This window comes from Oncorhynchus masou, chromosome 2 (genome assembly GCF_036934945.1).
Source record: "Oncorhynchus masou masou isolate Uvic2021 chromosome 2, UVic_Omas_1.1, whole genome shotgun sequence".
Taxonomy (NCBI): Eukaryota; Metazoa; Chordata; class Actinopteri; order Salmoniformes; family Salmonidae; genus Oncorhynchus; species Oncorhynchus masou.
The window spans coordinates 32545778-32561048 of NC_088213.1; the positions used below are offsets into that span (position 1 = coordinate 32545778).

At 42.7% G+C, this 15271-nt stretch overlaps 1 protein-coding gene across 1 annotated transcript; it reads left to right on the forward strand.

Annotated features, from left to right (window-relative positions):
• The first annotated feature begins 3402 nt into the window (after nucleotides 1–3402).
• LOC135559041 (aquaporin-9-like) lies at nucleotides 3403–13695 on the forward strand. Its single transcript, XM_064993364.1, has 4 exons — nucleotides 3403–3553; nucleotides 3785–3903; nucleotides 7424–7641; nucleotides 12399–13695. Exons 1-4 carry the CDS (start codon nucleotides 3448–3450, stop codon nucleotides 12559–12561), a joined length of 606 nt encoding a protein of 201 aa, XP_064849436.1. The 5' UTR covers nucleotides 3403–3447; the 3' UTR covers nucleotides 12562–13695.
• Nucleotides 13696–15271: the final 1576 nt, after the last annotated feature.

Sequence of the window (15271 nt, forward strand, 5' to 3'; positions counted from 1 at the left end):
CTCTCTCTGCATTATTACTGCGGTAAAAACACACACATTTCCTCATCATCGCCAATCTTGGAGGGAAACACTGTTTACTGAGGTGAAATCTACAGGGGTCCTTAATAATCTGACCTGTCCTTTGCCTTCCACCTGCCCCCTCTAGGTTCACCTCCCCGTCCTGTCCTGTCCTGTCTGTCTGAGTGTCACAGCTCAGTGGCTGGGCTTACTGAGGCTCAGTCTCAGTGGGCTCAGTGAGTCAGTGGTCATCTAGGTCAGCGGCACAGCATCAATGGACTAATCCACTCCTCACAACAGAAACAGCTATTGGACGGCATCCTTCTTTCAACACTTTTGTTTTGATTTACTTGTCCTTCTAATTAATCAATGAAAGGACGAATGATAATTTCCCATGCTTCAAATGGGACATCTTCTATGGCATTCTTCTTACAGAGTTCAGGAGGAACGCACTGATCTAAAAGGCCATCTAATTAGAAATGAAGGCTGTAGAACAAGAGGACTAGTCTTTTGTGCATAATTGGAAATGAAAAAAACAACGACTTCCTCCTTCCAACATGTTTTTCCTTGTGTTTTTTGTCTCCGTCCCAGCTATTTGGATGTGGCTCGGTGGCCCAGACGGTGCTGAGTAAGGGAGCTCTGGGAGAATCCCTGACCATCCACATCGGCTTCACTCTGGGGGTGATGATGGCCGTCTACGTGGCTGGGGAGTTTCAGGTGAATAACATGCCTCTTTTACATAACTTTGCATTCTCAACATTCATTTCTAAAGTCCACTCGGCACATAGCCAATATACATTGTTCTAACTTCCCAAATAGTTGATTTTGCAGTATGATTGAAAATGCAACACAACATGTGTTTAGTGTTGAGACTTTTCAGTTGGTCAGCACCTCATTTTATAAATCAGGCCTTTTTATGTCATTATATCCTCTTTTGTTCTTTAACACGAAACTACAAAAGGAGAGACTGAGATACTGACAGATGTAGTATAGTGTCATTACTATAAAAAGCACAAGATGAACACTGAGAGAAAGAATGATACTTTGCACTCAGTCACCTCTATCCACAAACAACTTGTCCAAATTACAAAAGTGGTGGCACGTATCCTAGCGGTTAGAGAGGCAAGTCAACATCAGGAGGGTTGGTGGTATCAAATCCTAAATTCAATTGCCTACACTCATAGAAACAAAAAGGTTCCAAAAGGTTTCTTCAGCTGTCCCAATAGGCAAACCCATTTTGTTTCCAGGTAGAACCCTTTTGGGTTCCATGTAGAACTTTCTGTACGAAGAAATAGTTATTTAAAGCGTACTCCTATGGGGACAGCTGAAGAACCCTTTAAGGTTCTAGATAGCACCTTTTCTTCTAAGAGTGTACCGTTGCCCTTGAGCAAGGCACTTAACCCCCCACAACAACAGCTCCCTGGGTGCCCAGTGTGGCAGCCCCGTGCACCTCTCCAAAAACCTGCTCATGTGTGTCTCAGAGGGGTTAAAAGCAGAAGTCAAATTTTGTGCAATTGACAAATTAAAGGATCTTAATATTAAAAAGGGTTTTGGGTTAAAATATGTGAGCAGGACTCAACGGTCATCAATGGTTGTTTGTCTTTGATGAAAAGGCTTTACTTTGCCATGAACTTTGACCATGGATGTCTGGCTCTCTTTGCTCTCAGGTACTAAACTCTTAAAGGACAACATGTACAGTACTTCCCACATGTCTGGGTAACTGTGTGTTACGGCTCCATGGATGTCCTCACATCCACATGTTCACGTGTTCATTGTTTGAGAAAGGGGGAGATGATGTCCATCCCTATTGTCAGGTAGATCACAGGAGAGAAAGTAAAGTGTACAGCCATGGATCACTAGCACTCTCTGACTTATGTCCTGGGGAAAAGTCCACACACAGTAACAGAAATGGACTGTGGAGACCTAGGTCATCACTAGAGACTCATCAACATGGCAAAATGATGCAGAGAACATCATCTTAGTATTCCATAGCAGTCTGGACTCAACGTGGGTACCATTTAGTATTACCCGAACTGGGGGAGAGGCACAGAGGAAATGGAAGAAATATGTAATAGCTCGATTACCCATTCCTAATGCCTGGCTGCTTCTTGATGTCAGATGATGAAGTGTGCCGGCTAGATTTACAAGGCTGGAGTTGTGTGTCCTCATGTCCAGGGGAACTTTATTGGGTACATTCCATAGAGATTAAAGCAAGGATCGCCCTCTCCTTCTCGCTTCAGCAGCAATAATGGCACAGAGGGATAACATTAGGGGGAATTACTTTTTAAAAGTCACGCTGCCTTAGGTGAGCTTGCTGAGCAAGGTGGAGAGCGCTTTTTAATCAGCAATCAAGGGTTTCATTATGTCTCAGCGAGGCTTTACGTAATGGGGGATGATGAGTTGTAATTTGAAATTGCCGTGATAATTTCCATCACAATTGGGACATAAAAGAGCAACGACGTGATTAAAGCTTTTAATGCCCACCCCCGGGATAATATGAACACTGTAGCATATGAGCTAATATGAGTGTTATATGAGCCATACTCAATGTGCTTTCATCTTAGAACATCCAGTGTTGGCAGAGTGTGAGCTTAGTCTTTGTACTGTATCTCTAATGCTCAACTCATGACCACCCCTCATCCTCAATGCCTGGTTTACAGCTACAGCACATCAGACCAGAGTGTTGGGAAGCCAACATTTATGCCATGTTTGGATGAATGTGGATGAATCATTAATTGAGGAGCTTCCTTGAGCGAAAATGAATTCAGGAAGAATGGAGTGTGTCGTAGGCTACAGTATAGGAACCCTTACTGCATGATTGGGCCATTCAACCCTGGGGCCCATGTGTGGATGAGAAGCCTTCACGCTGTTAGGTGACATCTCTGATGATGATCACAGGTATTGGACTAATGAGCTTTACTGGGGCATGAGTCTCCAGCCTTCCCAGCCAGGCTAGCCTCTCCAAGTGGAAGACAACACACTTCTGTTTCCCCCACTCCTTTTCACTCCTATGTTGGCGATGCTAATTTACAGGCAGAGTAAACCAGAACCCTTGTTAGCGGAGGTGTGTCATGGCCGGGTCCTTCCAATGACATGCAGTTTGCGCGAGCCTTAAGCAGATTCAGGCAGATTATGTCAGACCCAATTCCGATCGGATGTTTCAGCCGGCTGTTGTGGCCACAGTAAGGGAACAGGGCTGGGGATTAGTGTTTGGGGCGCTCTGAAACCCCCAGCAGTGTTGCCCCGCTAAGGTCACCCAGAGCCTCCGTCCCCGCCTTGGGCCCGCCTAGTGTTGTGCCGTAATTGTGTCTATGACTGAATCCACTAGATAAGGATAGTGGTTTCATTCATTTGTATCTCAGACTTCCTACAAAAGCTTGAACCTTGTTTTGAATTCCAGTTTTGACCTTTGTTACAGGGGCCCATGTGAACCCAGCAGTCTCCCTGGCCATGGTGGTCCTGGGCAAGCTGCCAATAAAGAAGTTCCCTGTCTACGTGGCAGCACAGTTCCTGGGTGCCTTTGCTGGATCGTGTGCTGTCTATGGGTTGTATTATGGTAGATGTTACTGTCATCATGTCCATCACCATCATCATAATCATCATCATTATGATCATACACATTAATGCAGAGATTCTAAATGGAACCCATATTCATAGCATTTAGCCAGGGTGATATTTGAATGGAAAGGTATTGATCATTATTGGAGTGGGAACATTATAGGTTATTACGAACACTAACATTATTGGGAAAACTCAACGGCTAATTCTACTATTCTCTTTTCCGTAGATGCCTTAATGGAATACACAGGAGGAGTTATGCAAGTTACTGGCGTCAATGCCACAGCTAATATATGGGCATCCTACCCTGCCAAGCACATCTCAGTCCTTGGAGGATTCGTAGACCAGGTGAGAGATGCACCATCAATGGTTATCTAACCATATCCTAATACTCTTTGTTACTGAATGATATGAGCCGCACAGGCACACACCCTGATTTATGGTTGAAGTCCCTGAGCTAGAACATGTCAGTAAATGTGTAATTGTATGTATATAAGTGAATGTGCACGTGAGCATTAATTTATTTAACCAGGCAAGTCAGTTAAGAACACATTTTTATTTACAATGACGGCCTATCCCGGCCAAACTAACCCTAACATGGACGATGCTGGGCCAATTGTGCACCGCCCTATGGGACTCCTGATCACGGCCGATTGTAATACTGCCCAAGATTGAACCCGGGTCTGTAGTTACGCCTCTAGCACTGCGATACAGTGCCTTAGAGCACTGCGCCCCTCGGTCCCCCAAATGCATTTAGATCAGTCATGTTAAGTGTAAGTAACTAAGCGGACATTGTGAACAGTATCAAATCAAATGTTAGCTGTCACATGGTTCGTAACCAACAGGTGTAGACGAAGAGTGAAATGCTTACTTACGGGCCCTTCCCAACAACGCAGAGAGAGAGAAAATAGAGAAATAATAGAAAAGTAATAACACATAATAGAAGTAATAATAAATACACAATGAATAACGATAACTTGGCTATGTACACGGGGTACCAGTACCGAGTCGATAGGTATGAGGTAATTGAGGTAGATATGTACATATAGCTAGGAATAAAGTGACTAAGCAACAAGATATATAATAAACAGTAGCAGCAGCAGATGTCATGAGTAAAGAAGGTTAGAGCAAAAAAGGTCAATGCAGATCATCTGGGTAGCTAATTGGTTAACTGTTTAACTTACTACTTAGCAGTCTAGTGGCTTGGGGGTAGAAACTGTTCAGGGTCCTGTTGGTTCCAGACTTGGTGCATCAGTACCACTTGCCATGCAGTAGTAGAGAGAACAGTCTATGACTTGGGTGTCTGGAATCTTTTAAAATTTTCAGGGCCTTCTTCTGACACCGCCTGGAGTAGAAGTCCTGGATGTCAGGAAGCTTAGCCCCAGTGATGTCCTGGGCCGTACGCACTACCCTCTGTACCGGCTTGTGGTTTGATGCCAAGCAGTTGCCATACCAAGCAGTGATGCAGCCAGTCAAGATGCTCTCAGTGGTGCAACAGTAGAACTTTTGGGGGATCTGAGGGCCCATGCCAAATCTTTTCAGCCTCCTGAAGGGGAAGAGGAGTTGTTGTGCCCTCTTCACGACTGTGTTGGTGTGTGTGGACCATGATAGATCCTTAGTGATATGGACACTGATGAACTTGAAAGTCTCGACCCCCTCCACTACAGCCCCGTTGAAGTGAATGGGAGCATGTTCGGCCCTCTGTTTCCTGTAGTCCATGATCTGCTCCTTAGTCTTGCTGACGTTGAAGGAGAGTTTGTTGTCCTGGTCCTGACAGGTCTCTGACCCCCGTGTTGAGGGTCAGTATGGCGGATGTGTTGTTGCCTACCCTCACCACCTAGGGTTGGCCATCTGGAAGTCCAGGATCCAGTTTCAGAGGGAGGTGTTCAGTCCCAGGGTTCTTAGCTTAGTGATGAGCTTGAGGGCACTATGGTGTTGAATGCTGAGCTGAGTCATTGAACAGCATTCTCACATAGATGTTCCTCTTGTCCAGGTGGGAGAGGGCAGTGTGGAATGCAATAGAGATTGCATCATCTGTGGATCTGTTGGGGAGGGAAGCGAATTAGAGTGAGTCCAGGGTGTCTGGGATGATGTTGATTTGAACCATCACCAGCATTTTAAAGCATTTCATGGCTACAGATGTGATACGGGGTATGGGGTGATAGTCATTTACAGGTTACCTTGAATTCTTGGACACAGGGACTATGGTGGGCTGCTTGAAACATGTAGGTATTACAGAATGTGTCAGGGAGAGGTTGAATATGTCAGTGAAGACACTTGCCAGCTGGTCAGCTCATGCTCTGAGTAGGCATCCTGGTAATCCTTGTGAATGTTACCCTGTTTTAAAGTTCTTACTCAAATCGGGCAACGGAGAGCATGATCACACAGTCGTCCGGAACAGCTGTTGCTCTCATACATATATTGTGAGCAATACTGGCTGAGCAAAAACAACCATCTGTGTTGAATACCTAAGAGCTGAGTGTGCACATACAGGTTTGGTTTCGAATTGAAGGCAGTGAGATTTACATGAAATTAAGGATATTTTAAAACTTTTCATTTAAATAGCTTTACTTTTCAGTTTATTGAGAAGTCTTTGAAAATAAATGCAATTTTTTCAATTATTTAATTGTAGTTTACTTCCTAAATTGACTGCCTTTAATTCGAATTCAGCCAAACCCTGTGTGTGTGTGTGTGTGTGTGTGTGTGTGTGTGTGTGTGTGTGTGTGTGTGTGTGTGTGTGTGTGTGTGTGTGTATGTGTGTGTATATGTGTGTGTATATGTGTGTGTGTGGTTATGTGGTTAGGTGGTTGGGTTTGTGTGTGTGTGTGTGTGTGTGTGTGTGTGTGTGTGTGTGTGTGTGTGTGTGTGTGTGTGTGCGTGTGCGTGTGCGTGTGCGTGTGTGTGGTTATGTGGTTATGTGGTTACGTGGTTATGTGGTTAGGTGTGTGTGTGGGTAGGGGGTCAAATTATAATCAGAAAACAATCATTAACTGGCTAATAGAAGCAAACATTCAAGCAGTCGTTTTCCCCTCTATGAACAGTAATTAATGCAATTGTTGAGTTGTTGACTGTTTTTATCCCAAGATAACATTTGCTGCTAATATCTAACCATATGGATTCTGTTCAAAAGACTTTAAAGCTGTCTCATCTATCCTTCATCCAGGGGAAAGGGGAAGCCCCATTATAGGCTTAGGCTAAAGAATAGACGGTCACAGGTCATCACAGCAAATTAGTCCTGCTGGCCACAGACAGTCATTATAAAACCCAGACCATAACAACAAGCCATTCTCCCTCTGTCACTGTCTGGTATCCAACTCCTATTATCATCTACCATTACATAAAAAGCTACAAAGAATACCACTGTTATGCTATTATGAGAGGCTGTCTTTTCTATATTGGTGGAAGCATCACATTGACAGCATGAGCAGCAGCTACAGATGGTTCATTTTGTAGCGGTGATGAATATACTGAATACAGATGTAGGATCTTAATTTGATCACTCTTTTGTTGCTGCAAATTTTTCTGCACAGCAGGAAAGTGTATTGCAGTGTATTCAATGTTTAATTAGGCTGTTAGCACTTGTAAACAATGACAGCCACTGCCAGGGAATCTAAACCAAAGCATGGACTGCTGTCATACCTTGTCCATAGGCTACTTACAGGTTGAGTAAACCAGTATGTAATTTTGTAATTTGAGTAAACTATCCCTTTAATTATAATCTACACAACAATTCATATTTCCTGATGCTGCAGGATTATTTTCCTGCTGTAGCAAAATGGTTCAAATTAAGATCCTACATCTGTATGTCTGTCAATTTTCTGTTTTGATCATTGCTATCTCAAACTCATGGCTGATGCCTTGTCTCCAGGTAATAGGAACAGCTGCCTTGATCCTGTGCATTCTGGCCATTATTGATGGGAAGAACATTGGAGCTCCTAAAGGGATGGAGCCACTGTGCATTGGCCTGATCATCATGGCCATCGGAGTGTCCATGGGACTCAACTGTGGCTATCCCATCAACCCTGCTAGAGACCTGGGCCCAAGGCTCTTCACTGCTGTGGCCGGTTGGGGCATGGAGGTGTTCCGGTAATTTCCAACAATGCTTATACTAGAGAGAAGACAAGTTCCACAAATGAGAGCTGGATGGCCTCCATAAGTACAGTAGCGTTTCACAAACATTGTTAGATGCCTTTTGCCCGGAAACCCTTTGAAATTGAAAATGAGCTTTAGTCTCCTAAAAAATCACTTTACAGTAGAAGATTGAAAGATTCACGAAAACACAGAAACAGAGTATGTGTGTGTGTGACAGGAAAGCCCCTCTCTGGTCTGGGCATGCCAAGAGGAGCTGCAGGCACATTATGCTGCTTTTCAGTCCTCCTCCACAGCAGTGGCTGGGAGTTAGGCACACAGTGTGAGAAACATGGGAGTGAATGCCAGTGGCCTGGCCTCCTTCTCTCCTTCAGGAAGAGTTGGAGTATGCGGCTCTATCGCTATCTCTGCTCTTCTGACAATCTCAATCAATATTTCCAGCAACCTCTTGTATCTCCTGCATTTTCAAAAAGGCTTGGAGACGTGAGCGGGCAGAGTAAGATTATTTCTCCGCACATAAATATTCCATGCTTCATATAACAGAAAAATGGCACCATTGTATGTCCTACTGTCAGAGGCAGACTCCCTCTCTCTGCCATCACTCCTCAAAGCTGTCCCTGGTCTTTGGGTATTTATTTACACTAGATAAGCAAAGCGGTCATCGGCTGCAATGTCTGTACTTTGCCATGCAAACTTCCATAGTCCCTAGAGAAAGCTGGGTGAAGCAATTCACAAGCAGTTATTCAACAATGAGAGCTGGGCTAAAGAAGAGTTACATAAGATAAATGTGAAGGATATGAGGGACCTCTCTGCCAGTGCACTATAGACTTCCCTTCAGAAGAGGGCGCTGTCTGATCTAATGGCCAAAGTCAACAGTTTCCCAACCTGCACTTTTGGGGAGCCCCGCCATTGCACATATTTGTTCTATTCCAGCACTAGCACAGTACACCTGATTCATCGGGAATGGGCTGGTCGGTTAAATCACAAGCTGAAACAGAAGTGCTGGAGCTAGAATAGAACAATTGTGTGCAATGGCGGGGGGTCCCCTACTGGGGTGGGAAATGTTAACGTACAGTATTTGACCCTCTACTTTATACCGTGTTCACACTACATCTTACCAGATGTTCTGCATACAGATGTAGGATCTTCATTTGATCACCCTGTTATAGGAGAACTCTCCTGCAATGCAGGACATTAAAAACTTGTAGTGTATTTGAAGTTTAAAAAGGTTTCTAAAGTTTGTAATTTCCACTTTGAGATTAAAGACTTGATTTTCCCTTACGAACAATGTATGAACCCCTACAAAAATGTCCATGAATTATAATTTCCTGTTGCTGCAGGATTCCTTTCCTGCTGTAGCAAGCTGACTCAAATTAAGATCCTATGTCTACATGAAATTATCCATATACGTATACATTTAAGATTAGTTCCCGCTAATGCGCACATAAACCTGCGGCCCTGAGATTTACATCACACAAATTTGACGTAATCTGCCCATTTGAAATATAGGTTTAAGTACATCCCTTAAATCTCAGCTGTTTTAGCAGCACACACAGTTGTAATCACGATGTTAAGTTAGAGATGTATAAGGGTGATAGTAGGATATATAGCGTACATTCCATCCACCATACATTACATTCACTGAATCTCTGTAAGGAAACTAAATGCAATAGGACCAGCTACAGTGGCACTTTCCTTTGACATCAGTAGGAAGAGCTGAGAGGGTGCCATGTCTACGAGACGTCATTGTGTGACCCCGTGTGTCTGTCCAACATCAGGCCTGATCATGGGATATGGTTAGTCACCCTGGCTCTGCCCATGGATTACACACCCTAATCCACCAGCCATGTAGTCTGCATCCACCCCCTGGTAGTTTAGCAGCTAAACACAGCCTGTTCAGACACTGTCTGTTTTCCTACCTGGGCCTTGTCATGTCAGTGCTGGTAATTCAGTCCCTTTCACCCACAGGATCCAAATAGTCAGTACTAGCAGAGGGAGGCTAATCTCTATCAAGGAGTTGCCCTGAGGTGATCAAGCGTTCAGTTCAGGACAGAATCAGGACATGTACTACGTAGGCTACAGTAGCAAAGAGCTGTTTAGGTGGGAATTTGAGGGGTGATCTGGGGGTCATTGGAAATTGTTAGGCTTTTACTATTACCTGCTATTAAGATAACTGGCAAATCTGTAAAGCCCAATTAGAATTAGGCATTAATAGAAACAGATTGGTGGGGAGTGGGAACAGATCAACTTTATGTATAGTTGGATCAATAGATTAGCAGGCAGATCGGAACCTCTTAAGGATCCGCCCCTTTTTTTTACATTTTCACCTAAAATGACATACCCAAATCTACCTGTAGCTCAGGCCCTGAAGCAAGGATATAGTTTGTGGAAAAGTGAAAGGAATATAGTAGATTATAACACAATAGATATTGTAAAAGATAATACAAAGAAAAGCCAACCGTTCTTTTGCATTTTTTTTTTGTACCATCATCTTTGAAATGCAAGAGAAAGGCCATAATGTATTATTCCAGCCCAGGTGCAATTTAGATTTTGGCCATTAGATGGCAGCAGTTTATGTGCACCGTTTAGACTGATCTGATGAACCATTGCATTTCTGTTAAAAATGTTGACTCAAGACTGCTCAAATGTGCCTAATTTGTTTATCAATAACTTTTCATGTTCAAAATTGTACACACTCCTCAAACAATAGCATGGTATTATTTCACTGTAATAGCTACTGTAAATTTGACTAACAAAGATTAACAAGAATTTAAGCTTTCTGCCAATATCAGATATGTCTATGTCCTGGGAAATTTTCCTGTTACTTACAACTTCATGCTAATCGCATTAGCCTACATTAGCTCAAGCATCCCGTGGAAGGGACACTGATCCCGAAGATGTGAGAGAGTGTAGAGGAGTAGTGAGAGGTAGAGATTAGAGAGAGCCTATCCAGGGAGTCTTACTGTGTAAATTAACAAAAGGTAGTTGTGGAATCTGCTCCCAATGTACCAGTGGAGGCTGCTGAGGGGAGGACGGCTCATAATAATGGCTGGAACGGAGCAAATGGAATGGTCTGTGTGTTTGATGTATTTGATACCATTCCACTGATTCCGCTCCAGCCATTACCACAAGCCCATCCTCCCCAATTAAGGTGCCACCAACCTCCTGTGTAATGTACAGTAGCGTACCCCAGATCATGGCACGTTCCTGGGCCGCTTTAAAGCCCCATGCAGTGTCTTTTTCAATGTATTTTTAAATCATCACTGTATCACATGAAAATAACAACAAATATATTTGTATCATTTATTACCCAGAGCCTCCTTTTGCTATTGATTAGGATGTCTGATTGTGTGGGCGTGTTGATAAAAATTTAAATATATTTTCATACACATCCCTGATTGGTGGATAGGATCATCCCTGCTTACTCCTTCAAATTAGGAGGTTACATATGCAAATACAAGACAACTGGTCATTGGTCTGAATAATTAGATCAGGTTATGATTTAATGCTGTTGGCCAAAAACTGCATCCCACCTGAACAGGCTGAAACTCCAAGCATTTTTTCAATAATCTCTTACTCTTAAAGGGCATTATAATATTTTTCACAATTTCAGAGTGTTTTTTACACCTCATAGTGTGGAGATATCATAAAATAAACAGGTAAATCATGTTTTTGACTGCACTGTCTGTAACGGCGTTCTTCGTTTGTTGAATGAGAGTCGGACCGAAATGCAGCGTGTTGGTTACTCATGTTTTTTAATGAAACAAATGAATCGCGGTACATGAAATAACTGATATAAATAAATAACAACAAAACGGAACGTGAAACCTAATTACAGCCTATCTAGTGAAACTACACAGAGACAGGAACAATCACCCATGAAATACAAAGTGAAACCCAGGCTACCTAAATACAGTTCCCAATCAGAGACAACGAGAATCACCTGACTCTGATTGAGAACCGCCTCAGGCAGCCAAACCTATACTAAACACACCCCTAATCAACCACAATGCCAATGCCTACAAAAACCCCAATACAACAACACAATAACATAAACCCATGTCACACCCTGGCCTGACCAACTAATTATCTAAAACACAAAATACTAAGACCAGGGCGTGACACTGTCCCTTTAACGCAGGTGACCACTATTTACCCTGCAGATAGTGTGCAAAACATTACTGAGTTGCACCCCCTTTGGCTCTCAGAACAGCCTCAATTCATTGGGGCATGGACTCTACAAGGTGTCGAAAGCGTTCCACAGGGATGCTTGCCCATGTTGATGACAATGCTTCCCACAGTTGTGTCAACTTGGTTGGATGTCCTTTAAGTGGTGGACCATTCTTGATTCACACGGGAAACTTTTGAGCATGAAAAACCCAGCAGCGTTGCAGTTCTTGACACACTCAAACTGGTGCGCCTCAAAGAGACTTAAATCTTTTGTCTTGCCCATTCACCCTCTGAATGGCACACATACACAAACCATGTTCTCTCAAGGCTTAAACATCCTTCTTTAACCTATCTCTTCCCCTTCATCTATACTGATTGAAGTGGATTTAACAAGTGACATTATAAGGGATCATAGCTTTCACTTGGATTCACTTGCTCAGGCTATGTCATGGATAAAGCAGGTGTTCCTAATGTTTTGTACACTCAGTGTATTTGGTATTAAATGTTTTATTTTAACTTACTCACTACAAAGTTAAATGTAAACTCCTAAACCCCTGCATGTATATCTCATCTGGTCTGTGCAGTGCTGGAGGCTGCTGGTGGTGGATCCCAGTAGTGGGGCCCATGGTGGGAGGAGTGGTGGGAGCCGCCGTTTACTTCCTGTTCATCGAGCTGCACCATGCCGAGCCTGAGAAACAGGAGGAGAACAACATCAAGGACAAATACGAGATGGTCACCCTGAGTTAGACAAAGAGGCCATGAGCACCAATGGTACTGAGGCTTGGCAGCTTCCTTCCCCTTTAACCCTCAACAGGCTAAACATTCACCTCAATGAGGCCACACTTGACACAACCTTCTCCGCTTGCACTAGAGTAATTTCCTCTGTCTAAGGGACCTGAGGTCAGGTCTCAGTCTCTGCACTCTCATGGACAGGTCCGCTGAAAGAATGCCAGTTGAGCCAACACATAAAAAACACAAACAGTATGTAATGTTAAATTCACAATCACAAGCTGAGATCTCAGGCATGTTTACTAGCCCATGACATCATCATCAGGTGTTCAGACGATCCATTCTACTCTGAGGATAGTTCCTGAGTACAGTGATTTTTAAGAATTTATATTGCATTTCTTGTATAGGGATATTTTTCATTGCCGGAGGAATTTTCCAAGTTTGAAACCGTCTCAATATTTTCTCTTTCAGGCAGAGGCAATAGTAAATGTTATTAACAACACCAATGGTAAATGTTATTAACAACATAGAAAATAGCCAGTAACAGTTTCTGTGATGGAAGGAAGGAAATGTGTATATTCTTTGTCATTGAGCTAGTTTAATGGTATGCTCTCTGGAGTGTCTTCCATCTTCTGCTTCACTTCATCCATCTATTTGTTACAGTTATGTGAATCGCTCTGCCTGCTGTGACACACAGCCACATCACTGCATGTGTGCTATAGCTAACACACATCTATGTATTTGTGCTTTGAAAAGCTCATAGTCTTGTTTCCTAGCTTTTATTTTTAGAGGGCAGAAAAAACAGCCTTAATGTGTGTGAAATGAGCCTCCCACCGTTCTGCTTGTACTCTCTCTCTCGTGGAGCACAGAACTGTGTATCGTGACACGGCATCACTTCTAAATTATTTTTATCTGACTTTTATTTCCTCTTATATAACATTCCTGATGTCATGTGCACACATTTTCATAGAAGCATGAGTAGGGAAGCCTAGTATCTACAGTACCTAGCATGAGTAGGGAAGCCTAGTATCTACAGTACCATTGGACATGTTTTAATAAACAAAATACTGTATGAAGAGTCCACTGAGAGATAGTTTACCCCACTGGCCAATGGCCATATGGGAATGTATAAAAATTGTTTGTTTATCGTAATCAATACGTTATTCCTCCAATGATTTGACTAGGATTTAACCACTGAGGAACTCCTACACTATGACTTATAGTGAACTGGACAATAACAGAATAACATCAGTGCAACTTCCAAGAATAGAGCCCTTCAACTCAGACAAAAACACTCAAATGAACCAAGTGATGTTATTTAGCCATGGGTGGGCAGAGGAACATGGGTGGACAGAGGAACATGGGTGGGCAGAGGAACATGGGTGGACAGAGGAACATGGGTGGGCAGAGGAACATGGGTGGGCAGAGGAACATGGGTGGGCAGAGGAACACTAGTTCCCTATTCCCAGAAGAGCCCTCACCAATGGAACACATAGCATTTCATAACCTGTATGTGGCTTACTACTGAACCAGATATAATTCGTAAGGAATAATAAAGCTAATTAGAAATTATTTTCTATATTACTTTGTGGTTTAGTTGCTGTAGTTTCTTATTGTAGTTCATTTTTTGTTTAAAACAATTGCTACATGTACTTTGGATGACGACATGATGCTAGCTTGATTCTCCTGAGATTCAAACATTGGATGGCTACATGATGCTAGCTTGATTCTCCTGAGATTCAACCATTGGATGACTACATGATGCTAGCTTGATTCTCCTGAGATTCAAACATTGGATGGCTACATGATGCTAGCTTGATTCTCCGGAGATTCAACCATTGGATGGCTACATGATGCTAGCTTGATTCTCCTGAGATTCAACCATTGGAGGAGTACAATGTTTTATGGCTGTTGTTTTTTGTTGCTTCACTTGGCTTAAGAAAAGATAAAAGGCACTTTTCCTCACACAATTTTTCTCAGATGCTATTTGATAAAAGTTACATGTTTGTGAAGGTCATTTTGTAATTTATACAACTGTAATGTAGATTTGACAAAAATACATATTCATGTGTATTTCTTTCTTACTCTGTCTTGATCAATCAATCCACATGATTAATGCTCTACTGATTAAGGGAAGTAACACACATTCAATGAGAAACTGTCACTAACCACTGTGGTCCACTAGCACTGGAATAAGTGCATTGGTAGTAACTGGAAGGTATTCAATATTACCCGTTTATGCAATCCTAAAAATAACAGGCCAGAAAACCGGTCACGATCACTAACTACAACCACTTAGTCACCCAGTGCAGTTTGGAGTGAATAAAACATTTTAAAAAGGCGGCAATCGGAAATGCTTGCGTAATGTCATGAAGAATAGATAAGGCATGATTTCTCTCTCTCTCTATCTATCTCTTTAGGCCCGGTTTGTTGCCTCCCCTCTGCAGAGTTCATCTCACTGTATGTGTGAATAACAGACAGAGCACTAGGACCCTCACAGTGGCTCATGCCAGCTCACATACTGCACTCACAGAGAAAATAACTCTTTAAATTCAGTTTCAACTGGCAGCATCAGTCCCTACCTATACATCTCCCTTTAAATCACAAATACAGGTTTGGGTTTAGTTTGAGTTTGAGAGCCTGTTTGTAGACAGACTGAAAAGGTCTTAATGTTTTACAGCAAGCTTGGGCCCAACTAGTCAAGCAGTATGTTAAGTGGGGGAGTATC

What these genes read in the sequence shown, in the direction of transcription:
- LOC135559041 (XM_064993364.1), top strand. Translation starts at nt 3,448, where the DNA reads ATGGTGGTCCTGGGCAAGCTGCCAATAAAGAAGTTCCCTGTCTACGTG. An exon ending in TGTCTATGGGTTGTATTATG is followed by an intron (nt 3,554 to 3,784) that starts GTAGATGTTACT and finishes TCTTTTCCGTAG; the next exon opens with ATGCCTTAATGGAATACACA. An exon ending in TTGGAGGATTCGTAGACCAG is followed by an intron (nt 3,904 to 7,423) that starts GTGAGAGATGCA and finishes CCTTGTCTCCAG; the next exon opens with GTAATAGGAACAGCTGCCTT.